Below are 25,288 nucleotides of genomic sequence, written 5' to 3' on the forward strand. Positions count from 1 at the left end.
TATTTAAATGCGCGCATGGCACATCATTAACAAGGCAAATGCTACGCGATGCGATGCGCTCGGTTCAGTTTTCCTTTCAGTCTTAGAGCAGCGCGCGAGGAGTCGACCCAAAAGGATGTGGATATTAGCGGACACAGACCGCACGCACTGGCTCAGGGGGGTGAGGGAGATCGGAGTGAACGAAGCGATTTCATAATATCTCAATTGATGTGTACGGCTCTCCATCAAGTTTCAATGCACAGTGGTTCGCAGTGTCACTAAAAAGGTGGTCAACATTTGTTCATACAAAATTGGAAGAGTTTGCTGAAATGCTTAGCCATAAGACCTGTGAAGGATTTGGCTTAAAAGTTTGCTGGAATTAGGCAATAAAATCTTATATTTTACTTGTCTTTGTTGTTTTTCTATTGTGATTGCCAGTGTGCCTACGAGTGGCGCCTTAATTGGTTTCTTAGAATTTGCGGTGCGCCCTTCTGCTCGATGAACGCTACACTTACCTCTCTTCACACCGACTGGCCCGTCCACGTATCCCCCCCCCCCACCGTTCTACTGCAATGTGCGTTTTGCCTATTACTTGTTCTTGTTCTTGTTGGCTCAGATACCCCCTGCTCCTCCCACTGTGTAGCGGCTGCTGGCCGGCTTCCTCTGGCCTGTCCGCTAATTAAGGTCGTCGTCAGCGGCTTTGGTGCGTTTGCAAATTACCCCGCAATTCCACAAGAGAGCCAGGGCTGGGTAGGGGGGGGGGGTGGTAGACTAAAGGCTCTCTATGTGGTAATTGCACTGCCGCAGCCACATGCCGCATGCCACAGTGTCCAGTGGATAAACTGTGGATACGCTCTTAATTTCTGGGCGACATTTGCCATTAAATGAAAGTATCTCTTGTGAGTTCCAAGCAAGTCTGTGCACACGAATCATAAGACAAATTAAACGCCCATTAAGACATCATTTGGTTGTGTTTTTTGTGGGGTTTTTGCTGTGGCCAAGCAGTCGGATCAGTCGATCAATCAATCCAATCAATCAAAGCGCATCAGCCACCAGATATCCATTGATGTATGTCAGTAGTTCCGCTCATCCTTGACACAAAATCTCAAAATATTTATGCGTAATTATCAAAGTCAGCTAAATGGAAACCCCTCCGACAGCCCACAAATATTTATTTACAATATTAAAACCCATCAAACAAAATACAACCAAACAACAAATGGAATTTCGCTTTGGTTTAATTGTCGGTTTGGACTCGTTGGCTGATTTATTTTGGCCAACCTTCGTCCCACGAACGGACTGTTGTCCCTCGCTGGGTGGGAGGTGTATCTGTCAGTTTGCCGCACAATGGACTCTGCCTGGGGCAAAGAAATTAAAACAAAAATCACGCAAATGAATATCGAAACATATAAGGCAAAACAAATTGGATAAAGGGAGAAACAAAATGCAAATTGCTGCGAATTAAACCGCAGAAAACCTAAAACGTTTTTTACTTAGAGGATACTCTTTTAGGGGGTAAATTGCCTATGGACACAGAACAGCATCCGCTGGAGAATCTTGGCGGCACTTGATTCTGATTCTCTGATATTTATTTATAAGCATAAATGGGCTCCTAAAATGTGAGTAGTTGAAGTTCATGAACAAATCTAAAAACTGTCGTAAAAACTTATTTAGTTCTAAAATTCTGTATCATCATTACCTACATAAATCCACAATAAAAGGGTATCTTACGCTTCTACTACAGTGAAAGTATTTTTCTCCATTTTCAGCATCGACATTCTCTGCCGCCTAGCCGGTCTCCGCACAGAGGAACATTTTTATATGGCGTTGCCTACCCCAAACATAATTTCGCACAGAAATTATTAGCACTTTGTTATTTTTTCGGTTGTCACGCCTCTTTCTTGTACGCATTAGCACTAAATTCCAATACCATACAAAGTAACACAAACACAGGCGAAACATTAACTAACCTCTCTAGCATCTGAGGCCTTCGTGGCAGCAATGCCATGCGAAAATGTTGTCAATATTTGTATGGGTTTTACGTGGGAAATTAAAGAATTGAAAAAGTTGGTGCAACTTTAGCTGGGAATTGGAGGAAGCAGCTCTGGGCTCCAAGGAAAAACTCCGACCTCTCCTTGTGAAACGAGGAAGCGTTCATCGTAATTTGTCATCGTTTGGCTTCCTCATCCATATGTCCGAGCGCTGCCTGCTCATCAACAACATTAACATCAGCGGCATCAACGTTTCCCACTCTTCGTGCTCACACACATAACACACTCATTGACCATTCGAATTATTCAGTGACCCGAAAGTGACTGCCACTCGTCTCACCTGTGCCTTGCCTTAGCTCATTTTATCTCAGAGCCGAAACCCTCTTCACCTTTCTCCCAACACTCAGCTACTCCTCTGCGGCAGAGTCAAGCAGTCGACAACAGCACCAGCTGACCGTCGTGAACCCTGTGGTAGACATCTTCACCTTTTGTCGACTTTCCACGCTTCTCATTTCACTTTCTTTTGCACGATCTCTGCCACAAGGGGGTGTAGGCACTGGACTGGGGGGAAAATTGCCAGAGAGAGAGAGAGAGAGAGAGAGAGAGAGATGAGAGATGCTTCCTCGCAGCATCACGTAATTAACATTTAAGTCGACTCTTGGGCTGGTGAAATTTTCTGCTGCCAATGCCAAGCCGCCTGTGCCAAGCCGCTCTCGTAATGAGGAAACAAATGTTGTCAAATGCGTTGGCGGGGACTGGTCGCAAAGCCGCAAAGAAAACGCAGCTGTGGCTGGTGTCATTGCACTCGAAACTGCACTTGAATGCGGTTTCCCATGACTGATAATGATTGAAGTTCATGTCGCCAGTCGTTCAGGAGGATTGAATGTCAGGGCAAGGCAAAGACAATATTTATTTGAATTTTATTTAGAGTTTAAATCCATTTTAAAAATAAGTTCTGATATATTTATTTAATAACAAAGTAATTTGAAATTGTTTGAAGCCTCTCCTGGCACTCTCCTGACGTTGCTCCTTTCTAACTCATTTTGTGGCACTTAAAATGCAGCGGGGCACGCCCAGTCTAAGCATTCCCTCAATTTATTTGTTTGTAACAACAACAAAAGGATAGAAAAAACACAGAGACAGCAACAGTTTTATTGCAAATGTCAATTGCCTCAGATCATTCAACTAAATGGTAGCTACGTGCTGCAATTTGTGGCATGTGTGTGGCTCTGAGAACTCCGGGTTCCCATACCGCCGAAGAGGTGCCACCAGGAGGCTGAGCTCCAGAAGAGGCTCTAGAAAACTCTAATGGAAAATGCAACATTAAAGGCAGAGTCACAGACACCAGCAGTGGCAGAGGCAGCGGACTCGGAAGGGACTGGGGCAGATGTAGATTAGAAAATAAAAGCGCAGCATAATAAGCAATAAATGCAAGTCTAAGACTCATTTCGAACGTGTTAAAATGATATCGCAAGTGCCCCGGAAGCCAGGGCTAAACAATGAAGAACATGAAGGCATTCCCCCCCCCCCCCCCCCCCCCCCGTTGATTGTCTCGACTCTGGGATACCCCGCTAAGCACAAGTAGCAACGAGGGGGAAATGAGAGATGGTAGAGCTCCTGCTGGAGCCTACATGCCACGGGCACCTTGAGGTATAACAAACAGAAGTGGCAAAAGAAGAGCAAAAGGTAAATCCATGTTTTGCTCATACGAAATGTTAGAGGGAAACCCCTTCTGCCCCATAGCCCTTGTGGCTGGCTATCTCCTCTGGCTCGTTCTTTGGCTAATTTGTTGCTGTTTTCCTGGAAAGCGCTAATCAAAAGTTTAATGCCCAGCGAAGGGAACGAAGAAATTGCAATGCAAAAAGCAAACAACAAACAACAAACAACAACAACAACAAAAATAATGAAAATCGACAGACACAAGCCGAAATCTGCAACAGGCATGCAGGCTGGATGGCTGGCTGGCTGGCTGGCTGGCTGGCTGGCTGCTGCAACCTGCCACATGGCCGGGACGGGCTCAACAATTATTATGCAGCAAGCAGCAAAAATCCACTCGAGGCGTTGCCCGCAGCCAAGTCGCTGCCAAGTGATTCTAATGATGCTTCTAATGATATAGTCAAAAGCGAAGCGCGACTCGCAGCAGTTGCAGTTGCAACTTTTGCCCAGTTGCATGTGGCAGGCAGCGCTGCTGCCACTGCTGATGCTGCCTTCAGGCCTCCTCTGATCTGCGACAGTGGCTGTGTGGCGCTTCGGCAGTGGCAGTGGCAGCGACAGCGACAGCGACAGTGGATAGACGACGGACCGGACGGCCACCAGGAGTCAGTAGCAATTGCATTCGGTTAACCATTTGGGGAACCAACGTCTGCCTTTAACCCATAGGCTGGCCAAAATATTCACTTTTCCTTATTACTGAATATCTTATATTTTTAGCGGTTTATAAATGATTATTTTAATGGCATTATACGAATGCTTTAGGTGCTCATTTGAATATGAGCATTTTTTTGTAATTTGTAAAATAAATATCAAAAGTTGTGTCACCTTGGAAAAATATTCACTCATCTAGATCTGAGGTGCGAATACGAAAATCTTTTCTATTGTTATTACTTCTATTTTGCGGATTCACCTTAGGCTACAATGTTGTCAATGAAAACATATCTAGAATACATCTACTTGTATGTACTTTTCTGCACCCCTTTGATCCATCGATGGGTTAACTTAATGTTCTAATGCGTTTCCCCTCTTCTTATTCGCTGCTCTTACTCCTCCCTCGCTTGCCCGCTTCCCCGCTTTCATCCTTCTTCCTCTGCGGCTCGCGTCAGACTTTTCCGCTTTGATTTTGCGTTAATCTTGGCTTGCACCTGTTGGATCGCTGGATTGCTGCTTGTTCGCTGGCTGCTGGCTGCTGGCTGGTGGTGGCTCTTCCGCCTCCTCCTCTTCCCTCCTCTGGGAAGTACTACCTGAGAGCAATGACGGTGCCGTTGTTCAATTTTGCGTGCCGTTGCCGCCTCTGTTATTTTAACAATCTGCCATTTAAGCGAAAAAAATGTTGCCTCGTTTCGTGCCGCAGCATTTTACTCGTTCTGTTTTTCTTTCTATTTTTTTTTTTGCTTTTTTGGGATACCCTTGCAATTGGTATTATACATTTGTAATGCAGAACAATTAAGATCATATAATTTTTGATCATCTGAGCATCATTTTGGACAGTTTGAGGCACTCTAAAAAATATATTTGGATGAGAGACTTACATAGTGCCTGAGCACTACCAAATGTAAGTCCTCTAAGTCAGATGACCAACCAATAAATTCCCGTAAACGATTAATTTGTGTGACACCACATCAGGCACCACACCTCAGGACCGATTTATGTTGCATCAACTATTGCGAATATATTTTCGTGTGAATGCAAATTTGCTCTATACAATTTAAAATAATTCCACCATTGCTATTCTGAATATTTAATTGAAAGAGCATCCCAAAATTCGATGCCACAAAGCTGCGCTTTCACGCATTTTTTTTCTATGGCTCTGGCTTGGTTGTGTTTTGTCTTTTTTTTTCGGGCTATTTGATTTGGCAATCATGGGGACCTCAACGACGACGACCACGATGGCGCTGCGTTCTCCATTCTGCATTCTGCGTTCGGCTTTTCCTTTTTTTTTTTGGTTTTGTTTTGTCGTTTTGGGCGGCGGCATTGCGTTAGTTGAACCTTTTTCGGGCAAAACACATTTGAAGCTTGGCTCCCAGGTGGGGAGGCTGCTGGTGCATGCCACTGACTGCTGCCACTGCAGTGGATTTGCTCTGGACAGTATCAATGCGGATTAGTCAAGACTTTGATTGGGAAATTCTTTTGGGCGGCTTGTCAAATGATTTTCTACGGATCTACTTGAGAGTATAGGAAGTCATTTGGCAACTTATAGACTTTCACTTGCTTCCCCAAAAAATATATGCAACTAATTGGATATGTTAAGGTGCATCGTCTCTCTTTCAGCATTCAGTGAAGGCCATGCACATATGATTGGGTACCGACCGGATTGTACATTAATCATTCAGTCTCTCAGTCGCGCAGCTTCATGGCCAGTGGCAAGGTAATCCAGGATGGAGACCTTCAGCCAGGCATCTGCACCGTCTCCTGCCAATGCAATAATCAACTTGCCGGACAACTAAATTCCATAACTGATTTGCTTGCAAGGCAACTCCCAGAGTAGATGAATTAATATCACAGCATCTTCAATAAATCCCTTGAAGACAATAATAAGTCGGTAATAATTTAGCTAAAAATAACATTTGGTCGCGTGGAAAACACATTAAAAATTCAAGACTTTATTTCTACTCACGAATATCTTCAATGTAGAACTCATTCCTCTTTTGGAAACATTAAATGTGATCAAAATAGGTAAGCTAAAACAAATAAATATTTTAAGTAGAATTTGCCCAAAAGTAGTCAAATCCTATGCCCTGCATGTACTTTTTTGTATTATTTATTATTAGTATCTACAAAATATCTCCTTTATCAGTGCTACACCGAAAACAAGTTTATAAAATATAATAAAATCCAATAAAAAGTGGACACAATTAAATATGTACATCACAATATTTGCATGCAGTCGACAGCCTCGGTATGCACTCGGTGCATTGGTAATAAAAACAGAAGCGCAACAGCAGGAGCAACAGGAACATCAGCTACGGGCATACCAAGAACCAAAACTGACTTCCAAATCCCCAATAACCAGGTCTCCCCCCCCCCTACCCAGCCATCCCCAGCAACAGCAACAGCAACAGCAACAACAACTGTGGCAATTGCGTAAATGATGTTCTAATACAACATCAATTACAATGGCAAGCGGCCCATGGCCAAAACGGTAATGATGTAGTCAGCCTCCAAGTTGCGTTTCAGCCTCGGTCTGCACTTCTCTCTGGCTTGTGCTGTTGCCACTGCCACTGCCACTGCTGCTGCTGCTGCTGCTCCTCAATAAGCTTACGGCATTCACGCCTTGTTGTTGCCTGGCTCTTCCACAGTTTTCTCCGGCTTTTGCTGTTGTGTAGCTGTTATCGTTGTCGCTTGCCGAACCGGCTGCAGAACATGTCCCTGCTCTGGGTATACCCCGTAACAGTGCTGCCAAAGTGCAGCTTCAATATACCCTGCGGCAGGCGAGGAATATTTGTTGATACCAGAGTATGGTAGATCCCAAACAGAGGTTTTCTTCCTTCGCGGGGACTGTTCCAAAACATTTTCCAGACTCTAAAACTTCTTTCGCTTGCCATCTTTTCGTTTCTCCTATACCCCGACGGTATTCCTCAGTCGAAACCCTCAGACCATACAAAATTCCAGGATAGATTCGACGAAAAATTTCATGCATGTTGCTGCCGTTGTTGTCGTTGCAAGCCAGCAGCAACGACAACAACCGTTTTACGCATGCGTGTGCCGTGCCTCAGCTACTGGGCTAGGCCCGTTGCACCTGCTTGCCTGCCCCGCACCGTACTCTCCCCTCTTCAGCTGACGCTGGCAGTGCTTCAATTTATGTTTTAATTGTGGAAATTATGTGACATATGTTGCTGCTGCTGCCGCTTCTGTGTGCTTAGGCGGTGTGCATCTGAGAGCATCGAGCGAGAGAGCGAAGAGAAGAGAAGTCCGTATAGGCCGACGTCTGTCATAACTTGTAAAGTTGTAATTAAACTGGTACTGGTACTGGGACTGGTACTGGTATTGGTCTCCTACCCAATCGCACTAGTCTCACTTGTTGCACTTGCACCGCCCATCGTCTGGGATCGGGAGACAGAGTTTTGTGGGTTTTGCTCGGGCGGCTGTAAACATTTTACGGTTGTTTATTGCCATCAACTGATGTATGGGTGGATGGACCGATGCGATGGGTGGATGAAGTTGCAAGAGATCACTGAACAGAACAGATGATCGAGAAGTCAACGGCAATAGGTTGGGGAACGACTTTTTGTGTGTTGCTTTCGAGGGAGCATGAACTTGCAGGACGCAGGATTTGCTGATTCCGTTTAGACACCACATCTGGAAACTGTATTTCCATAATCTAGAATAAGTTTCCGGAATTTTCCCAAAGGCCACTCCCTGTTTTGTTGGTTCTGTTTTCCCAGGGAACTGCTCTAAGTGCAATTTAATTGATTGATGGCCTCCCGAGTTCGCGATGCTGTTGACTTTACAACAAGTTTATATGGCCTGCTTTGCTCAGTCTTGAACCCCAATGAACTCGCCACAAGCCAAGCGCAAAGCAACACCCACTACACTACCCGTAAATGCCACTCTGCCCCACCGCTTCACACGTAAGCCGCCGGAGCTTTATGGAGTGTTGTGGAATTAAAGCTTGTTGCTTAACCATAACTGTAATGGCCCGGGCCAGAGGAGCAATCCAATGTTTGGGTCATTCGTAGTCGGGAGATCTAATAATAAAAATCAAAATACCGTCACGTAAGCCGATAACAAGGCACGGACATGGGCACGGACACGGACACGGGATCAGAGTCATAGCCAGAGCACAAAACACAATTAAGACCAACATTTTTATGGTGTTCAAACTATAAAATTCATATAATTAAATTGCAGTTATAACTATAACAGGCAACAACGGCAACCGAAACTATCATAAAGACCAGCCGCAAAGGCCCCATCCACCAGCCATCGAGTGAATAATTTGGTAAATGGGAGCATCAAGAGAAAAGCGAAAATCAATGGATACACCCCCAGAATAGCAACAAGAAAGAAGGGACTATTGTCGGGATTCGAAAGACACTTACACTTACACTTGTACACACTTATAGGGATATTATTCCAATGGAAGATATTAGAAGCAATATTTTGAGAATATTTAAAAGAAAAATAGGCCAATATTTAAGTAAAAGTTTTGATTGATTTAATTATTGTTAAAAGAGAAAAGAAATAGAAAACGATCTTCTGTACTCTCTTCCTGTTGTTATACCCTCTGAAAGGGTATAAACAATAGCAGCAATTACGTTTCGATCAGAGCTTATCGAAAGTTTCAAACAAAAGCAAGAGCAAGATCACGACGAAGGAAAAAGCTTATGCAGCCCAGCTTTTGTGCACTTAAAAGAATATTGATATTCGGTGGAATCGTTAAATAATAGCTAATCAGATGGATATGGGATTCGGCTGCGGCTCATGTGTATATGGAGTGCAGAAGGGCATGAACCTTTATGAGTATACTGCAACTCTATTAATGTTTATTGGCCAAGTGTAATGTGTCCCTTGCCACGTGATAGATTGATATGTAAGCTTAAGCACCAGCGCTTCATTTCCTCTATGGCTCTTAATTCCAGGTGCATGTGCTCTCGATTTCGAGAATATTCTTTACCCCTCTCAAAAGCCCTCAAGAGCACACTGTACCTGAAGTTTCTGCCTTGCCATCAACACTTTTACCCCTCGCGCTGCCGCTGTAGTTATGTTCCTAAGCCAAGTGTGAAAAATGAAACCTGTGGTGTCTGCTGCTTCTGCTGCTGCTGCACCCGGAAATCAATCAAAGTAAGGGCATTCCACTTCAACATCGATGGAGCGCTGCCAACAAATTGCAACAGAAGCAGTGGCATAGGCAGCTACAGAGGCAGAGGAAGGGACAGCGGCTTCGACAGAAAACAAAAGGTAAAGAGAGAATTGATGTGAGAAAGCAGCAACAGCCGAAATTGTCCGCTATTTTTGTCTTACTCTGTGCAGCAGGTGCCAAAAGCTCTCGCTCTTTCTCATTTGGTAACTTCACTCTCTGAGCGAGCTTTTCCAACTGTTATTTTGTTTTGTTGTTACGGGTCTTGTGCCATGCCGGTTATTGTTGTTGCTATTGCAGTTTGTAATTTCATTGATGAAATTTTCACGAGCGCCGGAGAGGCACTGAGATATAAAGAGAGCAAAATCGTGAGCATCCAACTCATTTTACAGTCGCTTCCAGAAAAGATGTGCCACTATATTGACAAAAATTTTTTCAACAAAATAAACTTGAATAAGAGGCAGTGTGATGATTAAAATAAAAATTTGAGTGATTTTAGTAAATTTTAAATATAATTAAAATTTTGTTTTAGGCAGGAATGTCGTCAAGCATCAACTAACCGTTCCTGGGCCAGAAGCAGCCAATTCCTAAATGCATTTAAACAACCCTTGGGAACGATTTGAAGCGTTCTTCTTCCTTACCAATTAAATATTTAATTATGAATAGCAGTTCCACTTCCCTCTTAGAATTACCATACATCTTATAATGTCAACAACAACCGCCTTGCATGGATGTCAAGGTTTCTCTCTGTTGATATGCTCCTGTTTTACTTATGCGCTCCACCTCCAACTTCGACTCTCTCGGAAATTTCGCGAACAGCTGTGCTGCATCTCTCTTTTCGTATCTCCCTCTCTGTGTAATTCTCTCTCTGAGCACTGACAGCAGGTGCAACAGCCGAATCGAAACGAAGCAGGCGTAACAAGTGCCAAAGTGGTGAGAGAAGCTTTCCGTCTGACGCACCGCTATCTGGCCGCTACCTGGCCGCCGCTTCGACAACAGTTGTCGGCAAGCTTCGAGCTCAGTTTGAAAAAAACCATCGTGCGAGTCAGACGTGAGAGTGTGCGAGCGACCCGAACCGAACCGATATTCCAGTCGAGAGTAACCGAGCTTACCCATTGCAAGTGCAGCAACTGCAACTTTGGCGCGACTTTTGCGGCCGCAGACAACAATCGAAGTTGAAGTGAAAAAAATGTACTAGCAACTAAAATAAGAAGAGCGATAAAGCAAAGAAAAAGCAGAAGCTGCGAAAAAATAAAAAATAAATTAGATGGAAAAAAGTGCATGGAAAATTAAAAGAAAAAGTGGCGTGTGAAGAAAACTGCAAAAGAACGGCAGCAGCAGCAGCAGGAGGCATTGTGCATTTTGAATACTCACACAGACGCGTATTTACCGCTCCAAAAGAAAGGGAGCGATACAGATACAGAGATACAGAGATACAGCCAGCCAGCCAGCCAGCAGTTAGGCAAAGTGAAGTAGTTCAGGCCAAGCCAGTCGTAGGGCCAAGCCAAGTGTAACGATAGATATCCAATACTTCGACGTAAGCAGAAACAAAACAACAAAAAAGACCAAACCCAACCCCCATATAGCACTTGACAAGTGGACAGAGAGCAGAGCCGAGCAGAGCCATGTCGTCGTCAACATCATCCACGTCCACTTCGAGCGCGAAACTGGAGCACCAGCACCATTCGAAGCCCATACTCAGTCCAACACGATCCCTGGACGAAGGTTTCGAAAGTGATCCGGATCGGGTTTCCACCGATTCAGAGCATCAGACAAGTGGAACTGCCACTGCCGCCAGCAGCAGCAGCAGCAGCAGCAGCAGCAACAGCAACAACAACAGTAACCATAACAATGCCAGCAAGTTGGCGCAACTTAGTTCGGCGGCCACTGGCGGTGCCTCCTCCACTGGCTCTGGATCGGAGAAGCCAGCAGTAGCAACGGGCGTCAGCATCAGCAGTGGAGGAGCCACAACATCGGGCGGCAGCAACATGGCCAGGGGAGCCCTCTCTTTGGCCGCACCCCAGCTGCAGCGACGCGAGTACTTCAAGGATCAGCAAAACAGCCAGCAGGTGGGCATGGCCAAGGCACGACAGATCAGTGTCCAGCAGCAACAGCAGACTCTGCCCCACCAGCCACGGCTGCAGTACCAGAAGCAGCGACAGCCCCTCGTACCCAGTGCCGCCTCCAGTGTCCACAATCATCGCTTGACCCACGGCGGCCCCAGCTCCGGATCGGGTCAAGTCGGTGTGGGCCAGGGATCTGCCGGAGCTGTGTCAGTGACCAGCGGATTTAGGCGCGGACGTCGCCTCCATTTGGCCGCACATAATCCAGCCCGAAACGGAATGCGCTCCCATTCGGTGGATGCCATTGCCAGACATCGCCATGGCTATGATCCCAGCAGCCTGATCCTCAAGCACGATGGCAATGGGAATGTGAGCAGCTGCTCCAGCCCCAATGGACCCGGACCGACCAGGATGCTAAACTACAAGACCCCGGCCGGAGGCAGCTCCCCGGGCACTGCGGCCGGACAGGCGCTACTCGTCCAGCCCATCTCCAGTGCCACATTATCACCGTTGGTGGCTGCTGGCGTCGATGTGGTGGATGGTGGCGGTTCCTCCCCGGTCATTGCCTCGGCCACCCACAGCCTGTACACGTTCTATCCGGCCGAGGGCAATCTCCAGGTGTGGCAAACGGAGTGCGGCGATCTAACCTACAAGTCATCCAGGAATATGCATCAGCTCCACAAGGCGCCCGTGTGTTGGACACAGTCGATACCACGACAGGCCAGAAGGTGAGTGCTAGAAACATTTTCTACAGAACATTCTGGAAAGAATTTCCAGAACAGGTATTTAGAAACGTTCCAGAAAGATTCCTTTGCCTTCAGGAACTGTTTCTTTGTCTCGGATTCTCTGTTGTTGAAGCACAAATTTCAGCACAACTAACAGAAATGTTGAAATAAAATTTCCATTTGTTGAAATACTTTCTGGCTTCTTAGAGCGCTGAGCAGAGCTCTCAATAAATCGCTCAAAATGTAAGCTAATTAGTTAATGGTTCAACTTTATTTTTGGCCACAAATGAAGTCAATAGCCATTTCATCTTTTGCGGCATTCCACTCCACTCGACTCCACTCCACACTGCCAGAGTGAAAGTCTTTTCAACAGCCATCGCGGCGGAGCTCTTTGCCGAGAAAAACTCTTTGGCATCGGAGAGTGAGAGCGAGCAGGAGACCGGGGAGGCCAGCAGCAGAGACGTGGTGGCGCGACGGCGCTGCGTCTCGGCGGCTCGGCGGCGCATGTGTCATTTGGCTTGGCCGCGGGGCAGGCTGCAGTGTTGCAAGTAGTTCCTCTCCACTTCCTCCACTCTACCCCACTGATGGTGCTGTGGCAATTAAAATGCCTTCGAAAACTGCTTTACATTGATTACCCTCTGTCGCTCTGTCCCTTTGGCAGAGTGTCGAGAGGGCGCCCGGGCTCACCGTCTTTTACATAACCTACGTGCACCATTGCCCGGGGCCTGCTCGGTGTGTGTGTGTGTGTGTGTGTCTGTGTGTGACCCCAAATTAAACACAAATTGCCCACCAAATTTCAGGCACATCAAGTTTGCCAATTTTTTTGCGCACAACATTTTCCAACAGACTTTTTAAGTTTCTTTGGCCCAAAATTAGTTTGGGGTTGGGTTTTATTTTATTTTATTTCTTAAGAGGGACTCGTGTTACAATTTCTGCCTGCAAAATGTGAATGAAATATTTAATGGGCTCCGACTGCAATCTCTGCGTGGCAGGCAGGTCAACATGAGGGATAGAAATTAGGTAATTGAATGAGGTAATCTATGGGTATAAATATCCCTGGCTTAAAGCCTAAATTAATATTATTAAACAGCATTTAAACTATGCGTAGTTATCATAGATATACAAAATATTTCATAATTATCCAATAATAATTATTGTAGCTGCAAAATGCATAGACGGAAAGGTTTTATTGGATTTAATTTTGATGATGCCCCCCACTGGAAAATTCGATTTCCCCCGCCACACATTATGCAAAATGATAGGAAATATTTGAAATTTTACTTTCAAATGTTTAATCGGCTTTTGATGTAGAAATGCCAAACAGTTTCAGTTTCAATTAATGGTTCCATTGCATAAGCACACGCAAATATGTTTATTAAAAGCCTTTTACTTTGACTAAAAACCGCCCACCTTAGCGCCGCAATGCAATGGCGCAAAGCACTCTATGCCTCAATCAACCAGCAAAGACCGCCCCCTGGTTGCCCAAAAAAATTGCAAACATTTCAATCAGGGAGTAGAAAACATGCAAAGTGATTCCGAAATGAGAGAAAGAGTGGCAGTGCAATGGAAATGGTATATGGAAAGCCAATCAAAAGACTTAGGCAACGAACTTGATTGGGTCAATGTACTTTGAGATGGTTCAATCCTTAAATATTGAATTGGTTTTAGCTGTGTTAGTTCTTGGGTGAGGCATTTTTGGGTGCTATTCTAACCGATCAACTACTGTTGATGTGTTGTAATGATTGTTGGCACTTGTCTACTGATTGTTGGTGCTAATTTCGTTGTTTACTTGGTTCTATTTTAGTTTCTGATATGTCTAAATCTGTTTTTTTTTGCAAGTACACGCTGCTGTCGATGTAAATATTTATGGTGTAATTATCAGATCTAAGCAGTTCAAATCTTTTCCCATCTCTTCCTCACTCGTGATTTTATTTTCTAGGAATGCTGTTGGTGTGATTGATGTAACATTTGTAATCAATTCTGTTGGTGTGCTGTTACTGGAATTTACTGACTGATTTTGATGGTGTTCACTTTGTTGTTTGGCTGACGTCCAATATTCATGTTATTTTTGTGATTTTTACTACTGCCTTTTTCTCTATCCTCTTTGGTGTGATTTGTTGTGTGATTGAAATCGCATTCGAAATCGAAACAAACACAAATACACAGCTAACATCTTTGTTGCAAATCAACTTGCATGATGCGCAAATATTTTGGCTTCGACAGCAGCATGAGGCAGCTTCAGGCTCTACGCTGACGAACAATAAAAGTAAAAGTTTTTTATTTCGCTTTGGTAAAATTTATTTACATGGTTTTTGGTACTTTTTTTCGACTTCTGGGTGGGGTGTCATTTCTTTGCACACTTTTGCTTTCCATGAGACATTACCTGGAGTGGGCTGTGCCTGGTGTTGGGCTGGGGGGATGCTGTGTGGCTGAGGTGTAGGTGTCTAGGTGTTTATTGTATAAATGAATGAATGATGGTTATTTTTTGTTTGCAACTTTTCGCTAAGGTGTTGTCCGATGGATGATTTTGTGGCTTTTTGTCGTGCGAAAGTTATTTTTTTCGTACTTTTTTTTTGGCAGGCGAACACGGAGTAGCTCTGTTTGATGCTTCCGCTTTATGCATAGTATGGGAATGTGGTCCTCCCCAAACTTAAGGGACAGGGAGATCTTGAAGAGGCAATCTAGCAGCACTTAGATTCTTAAACAATCTCTCAACGAAGGTTTTTGCTATGTATAATTAATCTATAGCCATTCTTGATATCTCTATGGAAACCCTACAACCTTCAAATGAACTTCCAACTACACCTCTGATAAGTTCTTACCACAATTCTCCCTCGCTGTGTAATGGAAACCCATTAGTATCTCATGGTCAAGGCCCAAGGCATAGCCAAGGCTTTCTTAACCATTTTGTGGGCCAACCGTTTGGGCCACTCTCAATGACGCAATTAAGAAGCAGCCCATTGATTTGTCACCTAATCGGTGGAGTGTTTTTGCCATTTGCCTCTTAATTTCACAAACAAAAGCCGCTGATTGCCTGCGCTCCACTCCAGTCGGGAGAGATCTAACCATCTAATGGTCGAGACTAGTATTTGCAGTTTGCTAAACGTAGAGGTGAGGGCCAGAGTTTCCTTCTGATTGCTGTTTGCCAATCACTTTGCCTCGAAGACTGATAAACCTGTCGCTGCTTTTGCTGCGGCATTCACTCTGATTGCTCATCACCATCGAAGTCATCATCCGAAATCATCATCGACAAATATGGTGCCTAATTAAAAGAATCCAACGAAATTCGCTGCCACATAGAACGATCTTCCGTATTTGCCTTTTTCGGCTTTTCGGCGCTACTTTTTGGCAAAGTAAATGTCTGTATAAAAATCCATTATGGCTGCTCGATGAGCTCAAAAATTTGTATGTCAATACGAGACTCAAGTCCCGAGTGGCACGAGAGATCTTTAAGCCTAAAAATAGATCAAGTGGCAAACAAATGAGCCAAACAGACGGGCGACTGTTAGGGCACAAAATGCTAAATTATTGTTGACTTTAAGCAAACAAATTTTGTCACCCAAAACACACACAACACAACACAAGACAACCCACAAATGACTTGAGCAACGAACTTGTCGTTTATGCAATGTGTACATAAGTATGTATGTAAATATGTATGTACAATGTAAAAATCCATGTATCCATCCCTCGAAATCTACAAGAGCTTTTTTCAAGCATTTTCAATGTCAAATCTTTTGGATAATTACTTGGCTTAGTGTTTTTTGTGTTTTTTTTTTTTGGCACCCACACTTCTGGGTCCAGTGGAAACACTTTCAATTTTGAAACATTTTGACGTCTGTTTTAGCACCATTTTTGGACGAGTCATCAAGACAAAAGAACCATTAAATGGAGATCACAATTCTATGGAAACATTAACTGGAGTGTCTTGTCTCCCGTGTGCCCCCCAGTTCTCAACAATTGAGTCATCTGTGGGAGCAGAAATTGGGTGCAAAATTGACATTTGACAAAATATTGTATACCCTTTAAAATGAATGAGTGGCGGCTAAGCCACACTGGGAGAGGCACATAACAATCTACCCTGCCACCACCCTGGGTGTACTGGGTATTGAAGAACTGAAATCAAACCAACCGGAAATGCAGCGTACCAAAAAAAACTTCCCAAGACTCTGTACTCGTATAGGGTTTCCCCTGCAGACCCCTGCCCCCCCGCACTGCTGCTGCTTTATCCAACTTTTGTTACATTTTTCCTTTCAGCTTTTGACCATTTAGCATTTGCCACTTTTGTAATTATGCGAAAACTGAAAACAATACGACACTCACACACAGGGCTCACCCCTCGCATGGGGGTACTGGAGACCCGTCAGGTGAGTCAGCGTCAGCTGAAGCTCTGTTTGGTGGCTCTGCTGCTGTCGACACCTGCGACCGGGTCGGGTCACGGGCCAACAATGTGAACTCCTCGCCTGTGAAGTGCGCGGACAGGGTAGAGAGTCGGGTTCAGCAGCAGCAGCAGGGGCAACAGCAGGGGCAGCGCAGTCGCTGCACAGTTGGTACCACACAAAATTGTAAAATGTAATAAAAATTGCAGTGTGTTTTATGGGTTTTTTGTTTAGTTGTTTTGTTTGAGTGCGAGTCATGGTAATTATCTCTGGCATATGGCATATGGATAAATGAATTTTCAGACTGTGTGTGCCATGCAAAATTCGAAATTGTGTTGCAAATTCTGTGGAAAGCCAACAATTGCTCAACTGTGACTATCGGAGCCCTGCGACAAGGCAGGGCAACTGAAAAGGGGAATGAATGTTAATAGAAAATTTCCATGAAAGTAGTTCCAAATTATAATTTCCTGCCACATTTAAAGAGTGATTTTATATAGTTCAATCTGCAACATTTCAAACCGTTTGCTCGTGGGGGAGATGCTCTCAAGATATCAAAAGTCAAACCGCAGCCAGACCGCAGAGACCTCACTTTTAATTTGAAAAGCAAAATGCAATTTAAGCGGGCGAGCAATTTTTTGATGAACCGCTTAGATGCTTGCCAGAGGAAAAGCCACAGGGAAAAGCCACAAGAACTTGGCAAATAAATACGATTTTAACACTCTTTTTTCGGTTTGCTCCACATTCCTTTTGGCCGTAGTGCCGTTAGACCATGGCCCAGGCTTCAATTGTTATTATTATTAATTAGAAAAAATATTTCGCTGGCAAACCCAACCCAACATCGCCTGACTCCGGGGCCTATCATAGCAGAGGCATCAACGCGGAGGCAACCTGCAACCTGGAGAGTCGAGTGTCGGCAGTCGAGAAGAGTGCTATTTGGTGCAGAGAGCTCGCTCTGTCCGTGGCCATGACATGCGAGGCTGTTGGTGGCTGCTGGCTTCGTGTCAGCAAATTAGAGAAATATTTTGTTTGCTCAGTAATTGGCAATTGATCCGCACAGATCCCACAGATCCCCCCCCCCCCGCCGGAAACTACTCCACCAAGAAGAAAAACCAGAAACGTGGCTTACAAATTGCCACACACGCCCCGAAACACAGCGAAAAAAACATAAATAAACCCGAATATGAAATCAATAAATGTCCAATAAATAATGTGTCCAGCGATTCCGGTTTCGGCTGCGCTACACAGAATCTCCTCCGCCAAGAGATTTGCATTTTAAAGTTTCAACATTTGCATGACAAAAAAAGATGATCAGCCTTTTGGCATTTTACCATAAAATGATATATTTAGAAACTATAGTCTGGACACGGCTCTGGCTTCTTCCACATCAAATGTACATAATTTCGCTTTCAGTCAAGCAGCAAAAAATATTCTTAAATAAATCCATAAAGTTATGCAAGGCAGATGCTGGGCATAATAAAAAGCTAAGTCTAATGGAACTTTGATCTTGACAAAAATGTATAAATTGTAGCCAAAATTGAAAACAAGTTTTGAAGCTTTAAAAACAAAGAAATTGAAGTGAGGAATTTTTCTGCAATCTTCTGCCATGCATTTTATTTTCTCTTGAGTCTCAACATTCAATATTGGCATCAAGAAATGCTGAAACTTTCATTTCCCCCCCATTTCTGTTTGATTGATGTTTTTCCTTTTATTTTGCAAACATTTTGTGCATTTATTGTCGTGGCCCTGGGATTTAATTACAGAAATTCACGAAATATGCTAATTGGCAAAAACAAATTAATTTTGAGAGTCACAAAAGGGAAAATATTTATTCTTTCTGGTTTTTGTTTTTTTGGTATTTTATGTGGGCAGCGAAAAGTAAAAGCAGAAAGCAGAAAGCAAACCAAATTAGAATGAGGCGGAGGGGTCAGAGCTTTTGCTCATTTTTTTCAGGTCACTAAATGTAAATTTAAGCATTCGAATTGTATATTTTCGGTGGGGGGAAAGACGAGACAGAAAATGAAGTGTGAAATGGTTTGAATGACGCTGGAAATTCTCTCTCTTTAGGAGGTGTTCTTTGCAGCTCACGAATATAAATTTGTTCACCTGAACGGTGTCTCGTTACATCAGCAGCTGGTGTGTGGCATCAGCTTGCTCCTAAATGGCCTATAAAGCCTGGGTGATAGTGTCGGAAATGTGTTTAGTTTGCTTTTAATGGCACACCGCACTCTGGACTGCTTAAATGTTTAGCAATTAAAGCGATTTCGGTTTCAAATTAAAATAATTACACACAACGGGCCCATCTACTTTGATTAACAAAAGCCAAAAGAACAACCACAAAACCACAAAAAAGAAATACAAACAAAAACAACGAAAAACAAATCAAATGAAACGAAATGAATGAGTGGAGTCGTAAAAGAAGCAAAGAGCAACAAATTAAATTGAAATTGCTGTACCAAAATCTGTTGCTTCTTTTCATTGATTTCGAGTGCGTGACAAAAATAATAAAAACAAAAAAACAAAAACAAATTACAAACTAAAAGCTACAAGATAAAAAAAAAAAGCGAAAAGAACTAAAACAGAGAATTAAAGAGAATTAAAAGCATTAAAATGATAAATGGCAGAGGAAACAATCTCCAGGCCAGAGCTCGTTCTTACGCAATGGGAAAGTCTGAAAATTCAGAAAAGAATGGACAAAAATATGTGGAAATTACATCTTTCATTTCTCATTCCCAAAACTTAATTTATGTAAGCGGAAATATAACAATATAACAAGAAACCAAAAAGGGATCCCAATTTGAAAGTAGAAGCAAGTTCTTTGACTTTCGGATACGTTCTGAAGTCACTCACCAGAGTGCGTAGATCCGAAAGATTTGCTTAATTGTTTAACCAACAATAATTCAAATTTTGGATGGTTTGTTTGTGTTGCTTTTGTTCACACGCTCCCCCAGAAGCCTTCTCTACTGCGACATAAAGTTGTTGTTTGCTCGAAATTAATTTACAAAATTGCTATTCCATTTATGTGAGTTGCCTTTTGTTTTTTTTTTGTTGGGAGTATCTTCTGGTTTTGGACAGTAAGTAGCAATTTGCTGGAGAGCTTGTTGCTGGTCTCTCACCATCTCCATCGCCATCTCCACCTTCTGCTCATGCAAATGAGGCATGTGGCTCATGCCGTGTGGGCGTAATGATCTCTGCACAGCATTTAGATGTTCTCTGCGTTCAGTTTGCTAATTGATTTGACATTTAAATTGGGGGGAAAATGAGTATATGTTTACTTGAAATTTGATTCAATTATTTACCCGTAATCTCATTAGAAAGAAGTCTAATGTATTTTAGCCGACTAACCCATTTGCCTCATTTGTCATGAATGCTGTTGCTGTTGTTGCGGCTGCTGCTGTACACCCTCACAGCCAAGTGCACTGACAACAGACTCTGGCATATTTTCAACACCTGCCTTGCCTCGACTTTGCCCGTCAACCTTTGTGCCACTTTGCCAGTTCCCAAAACTCACTTTTGTGTCATTGCAGCAGCAGGCAGTTGTTGGGATCTTGCGCTTTTCCTCTGGGGAGATAAGCCATAAAACTATTTGCCAGCAAATGTTGTCGTTGTCTCAGCTGCTGCTGCTGCTGCTGCTGCTGCTGCTGCAGAAACTTCCACTAAAGACGGGGTCTGTCTGCATGCATTAGAGCAAGTTGCAGGCAGTCAACAAATTAACTTGGCGCAGGGAGATGGTGGATGCCGAGCCGAGACAAGACAACGCATCGTTGGCCTCAGTTTCCCATTTCCCATTGCCCCCTTGCCGTCCCCCTTGGTTTCCTTAGTCTGCAAAAATATGCGAACTGCGCATCTTATTAAGAAAGAAAGTACTTTCCGTCAGGCAGCTGTTGTTTTCCACAATATACGAGTATAAACTGCTTAGATGTGCACACACACTCGTATAATTATACTCTACCCAGGGGGGCTCTCGCTGTAGTGAAATTAAAGTTGAGCTTGGAAAGAATTTCTAAGGCTATAAATCAATAAATAAATGTTGTATTTTTTACCCAAGGTTGTATTAAAGGATAATAAAATCGTTGGCAACAAGAACAACTCGGCCATTACTCCGAGGAATATTTTATAGATCTGTGTAGAAATATGCAAACCATGAGACTTATCTGCAACTGATTTATCAATCCACTAAGCTGTAAACCTTTCTATCCGACAATCTTTGTTCCCCTGGAAACTATTTTTACTACAGCCTAAAAAGCGTATCTCGAATTCGCTAATAACTCTTTTTGCCCGCTGCTATTTCTATTTCTATTTCTATTATCATCCCCATACAATATCCAGGCTTTTTTCAGCTTTTTTAGTTTGCATTTTCAAGTGCCGTGCGAACTTCAACTTGATGTCGTCTCTCTCGGTGTTGTCGAGCCACACAAGACGACTTCCCAGCACCCCGTAGGGGGAGTTACAGACAGTCGGACACACAGAGAGATCTTTGGAGCTGGGGCTTGTCTTATTACCTAGCCTTAGAGCCTCCAACTGGTTCGACTAGTTTCGGCAGGCTCTTTTCTATCATAATTCCAAATGCATTTAAATTGGCCCAAAAACGCCAACGAATTAACGAACCTCCGAACCGCTTCAAGTTGCCCAACCAGATTTGCCCAAGTCTTAGTTTTTGTCTTCTCTATTTATATTTTTTGTTGCCTTTAATTGGCTTTAATGCAATTAAATACAAATATTTGTTTCCTTTCGTTGGTATTTCATTTGTCGCAATTTTTAAATTAAATTAATTGCAAATAATTGTTCAGTTATGTCCAACATGTAAATGGAATTTCCACGAAAAAAGACACGCAAAAATTAGTCAAAGGAATGCAAGTACACACAAATATTATTTGGACTTTCAAATCATATTAAATTGCAGTTTTTGGCTAATGCAATTATTTTCTATAAATCAATTCTAGTCTCCAAATTCTTTCTGCAAATTCTGCATAAAAGGAAACCATTCTTACCTCCCACTCGTTAGAGCTATAACTTCTCTGTTTGCCCACAAGATTATTACCTCACCTTTTCATATTGTTATATGGCAGTCGTAATATGAACTATCCCTGACCACACTCAATCCCCAAGTTGCACGTTCCAGGCCCCTGAACAAGATGCGAATCGGGCAAAAGAAAATCACACGTATACTCGTTAAGCTTCCGAGCCCAGAACTGGATGATGTCCGTAGAGTGGATGATGTAATTGGGCTTTGGGCTTTGGGCTTTAACTTTTAATTAAGTCACGCAAAATGTAAGCTAATTTGTGGCTTCGGTTTGGGTTCTTCTGCTGCCACTTCTAATTAGGGGCACAGAGAGTCATCCGGAGATGGTCAGTAAATAATTTTGTAAGCTAGGAAGTAGGCAACTACTAGAAATCTCTTACCAGGGAGGGCCTTTGTTGGATTGCCTTTAGCCCAGAAGGCACAGCCAAATTGGAAAAACAAGTGGAAAAGGAGTGGATAGGTGGGCGGGCAGGGGGGCCTTAACATTCAAATTTCAATCAGGTTTTTTGTGGCAATCAAAGCCACACTTAATTGAAAATGAAAGTGCAAATAGTCATAGTTAGCGGCTGGCTACTGGAAAATGGAAAAGTAGTGGCAAGAAAATGTTGCCGCGACAGCAATCGATAATCAAGTGACAACAGTGAAAAACCTTTTTCCACACAGCATCGCAGCTCTTTGGCTTTGCTCGTTGTTGTTGTTGTTTTTGTTGTCTTGGCTTTCGGCCAGGCCTGGCCACACTTTTGATTTCCGCATCGTCGCCTGGTCTGTCCGTCTGGCTGTCCGTTTAGCTGTCCGTTTGGCTGTCTGTCCATCTGCTCTCTCGCTTGTTGTTTGTGTGCATTGGACCGCTGCCACTGAGGAGAAGGGAAATTTTTCGAATGAAGTTGGAGTTGGAGTTGGAGTTGGAGCTGCAGTCCGGAGTCTGAGTGTTGAGACCTCTGCGGAACACGTTCAATTATCAAGGAAAGTGCTGGATGATGAAAATGAAATGGAAGCCAACATGGAATGCTTTCTTCTCCACGAAAACTAACAGAGCATTAAAAGTGGTTTCAATTCTTTAGGTATCAGTATCCACTTTCATGCCTATAAAAGGCCTCCCCTAAGCACATGCAAGGGTATCTCAATCTCGGCACTTCCTTACTGCTTCTCGTTTAGTTGGCGCACTAAAGTCTTTCTTGTTAAGTATCTATTAGGAAAAACTCCATTCTTCTCTTACAAATACTTAATTATCCTTTTTCTTACTTTCATTTGATTGTCATTCGTTGAGAAAAGTGCCTCATAATATCCTCCTCTCCTGGCGATAGATACTCTCTCTTTCAGTCTGCGAGCGATCTTCGTCTTTTGTGGCATTCGCCATGGCAATAACAATAATTTCCTGTTGAAGAAAAATTGCAATTCTGCTAATTTGCTGTAAATAAACGACGCGAAAATAATATACAATTAATTGCCATTCGCCAATGTCGGAGTTGGACTTCGACTCGACTGGGAGTCTTGGAGCTTCTGCCAAAGATTGAGGTGGAGATGTGGCTTAAAGTCAAGATGCAATGGCCGATGGTGATGCTGATGCTGATGCCGATACATTGCTCCCCTTTGGATCACCAATCTGTATAGTCTCCTCCTGCTGTCCGCTCCCTGCTGTCTCAGTGGGCAGCAGCCGCGGAGTCTCCCAACTGCCACATCGAACGAAACGTTCCACAAGGGGGAAATGGGCAACGCCCACACGCAAAGATTCTTCCCAATGGGAGAGAGATGGCAATGGCATTGGCAATGGCAATGGCAATGGAGATGGCCATTTCGATGGCAACGGAGACACGGGGGCCGTTTGGGACTTGGGGCTTGCTCTTCTCTGATCGGCAAATTATGAAGTGCCAAGGAAACCATTTAAACGATTTAATGGCACGCTGCGTGCTCCTCCACCGCGTTGCCCAATGCCGCCGATCTTACTCCCCAATGGTCGTAAATAAACAGAGTCTGCTCTGGTAGTAGTAATATCTGTAAGGGGTAAGGTGACTCGACTCTGCTACCGCCCTGCCGCCTTGTGCTGTGTGGATGAGACGATGATGATGATGATGATGATGACGATGCCCTCCTGGTGGTCTCCCTCGATGCCTCATGGGTTTCGCATCGAGAGTTTCCAAATGAGAAATGAATTGATTATTTCTGGGCTCTAATCTAAACGAGAGAAATGAATTCACGGCCACAATTTGACAGTCATTTGAGATGCCCTTTGGTGGGAAAGATTTCGGTTTTGATTCGAGAGATTTCTTTATTTTTTATTACATTAAGACACTCAGGAGTACATTTTGGAAGGGGATCTAATGCTGATATGCTGTGGATCTTTCTGGATCGATTCAAAATGTATACCCTCTCTCTCACACAGTAGCTTAGCTGTCCCTCTCTTTTGATTTTTCATGCACTTTTAACTACAATCCCAACATATTTTCGCTGTCGAAGGTTCCTCATTATGATTATTTTCTGGCCCAAAACTAATTACGAAACAACTTGCAACCATGTGGCATGCCTCTCCCCGCATTCCACTCGAAATATAATTGAAATTCACTGACAAGCCGCAAGCAAATTTCCCTGTCCGAGATCCAATGTGCAATTCCAGCAGCCAACAACAAAAAGTAACAACAAATTGCTACCCTCGATCGCAGTGCAGATTAATGGCTGCATAGATAGATACATTTGCCACAATGTTGCTTGCAGCGGAAGTTGTAGAATCCTGCCCCTGCATCACCCCGGCAGTGGATAAACAAAAGATCTTGTGGAAGATGAACTTGAAGCTCGACTCTGATTGTGAGCGAATCTCCAGCTCGTGGCTCGTCAGCATTTGATTAATTTTTCGCTCTTTGTTGGAAAGTTTTCTTGACTACACTTTGTTTTGTTTTCGGTTTTGTTTCTCTCTGTCTGCGGCACAAAGTGAAATCTCTCTCTTCAATATCGATGCCAATTCCCAAACTGAAAACTTCAACAAATTCAATTTTCCACAGCTACCCAACGACTGCATGCCAAATCAATTGTGTCTCTTAATAATAATAATAATTCAGTCAGTCATCCATTCATTCATTATATTTGTGCTCTTTTGTTTGAACTGAAGTTTTGTCAAGTGCCGGGGCACGTATTCCTACTCGCCACAGTTTCAGTTTGAGGCTTTCTTTTCATTTTCATTGCTTCATTTGCTCTAGTATCCAGCTCCGGTTTGGAACCTCCCATGCCCAGCCAAAGCGCTAATTACGCAAGCACATAGTTATCGGAGGCATCTCTGGAAACGAAAGCATCCATCAGATACTCGTACCAGTCAGATACCGTCAGATACATTTGCACCTCGATTCCGCGTGTGTGCGGACATTCATTTAGCACTCAATCTGATCTTCCTATGCACATTAGTTATTGGCCCCATCGTAATTGAATTAACACCAGTTTCGGGACCGAGTTTTGTTTTCTTGTTGTATCTGTTGGATCTTCCGTTGGGAGGAGCTCTGTTGTATCGCCCGATCTGTAGATGATGCGTGATGTTTTTGGCTTCGTGGCGAGTGCCATTCGAGTGCTAAAAGTTTGCCAACGAAACAAAGAAGATTCCCAAATGAAACTTGCACCGAAATCCAATTTGTAACC

General features: G+C 43.5%; 1 protein-coding gene across 1 annotated transcript in view; it reads left to right on the forward strand.

Annotated features, from left to right (window-relative positions):
* The first annotated feature begins 10,783 nt into the window (after positions 1 to 10,783).
* LOC117586327 (sericin 1) overlaps positions 10,784 to 25,288 on the forward strand; it is a 51,297-nt gene continuing 36,792 nt past the window's right edge. The window contains exon 1 of the mRNA XM_034276318.1: positions 10,784 to 12,274. Coding sequence (XP_034132209.1) covers positions 11,109 to 12,274 — 1,166 coding nt within the window. The 5' untranslated portion in view covers positions 10,784 to 11,108. The remainder of the gene's footprint in view (positions 12,275 to 25,288) is intronic.

Source organism: Drosophila guanche, unplaced genomic scaffold, assembly GCF_900245975.1.
Source record: "Drosophila guanche unplaced genomic scaffold, DGUA_6, whole genome shotgun sequence".
Classification (NCBI taxonomy): domain Eukaryota; kingdom Metazoa; phylum Arthropoda; class Insecta; order Diptera; family Drosophilidae; genus Drosophila; species Drosophila guanche.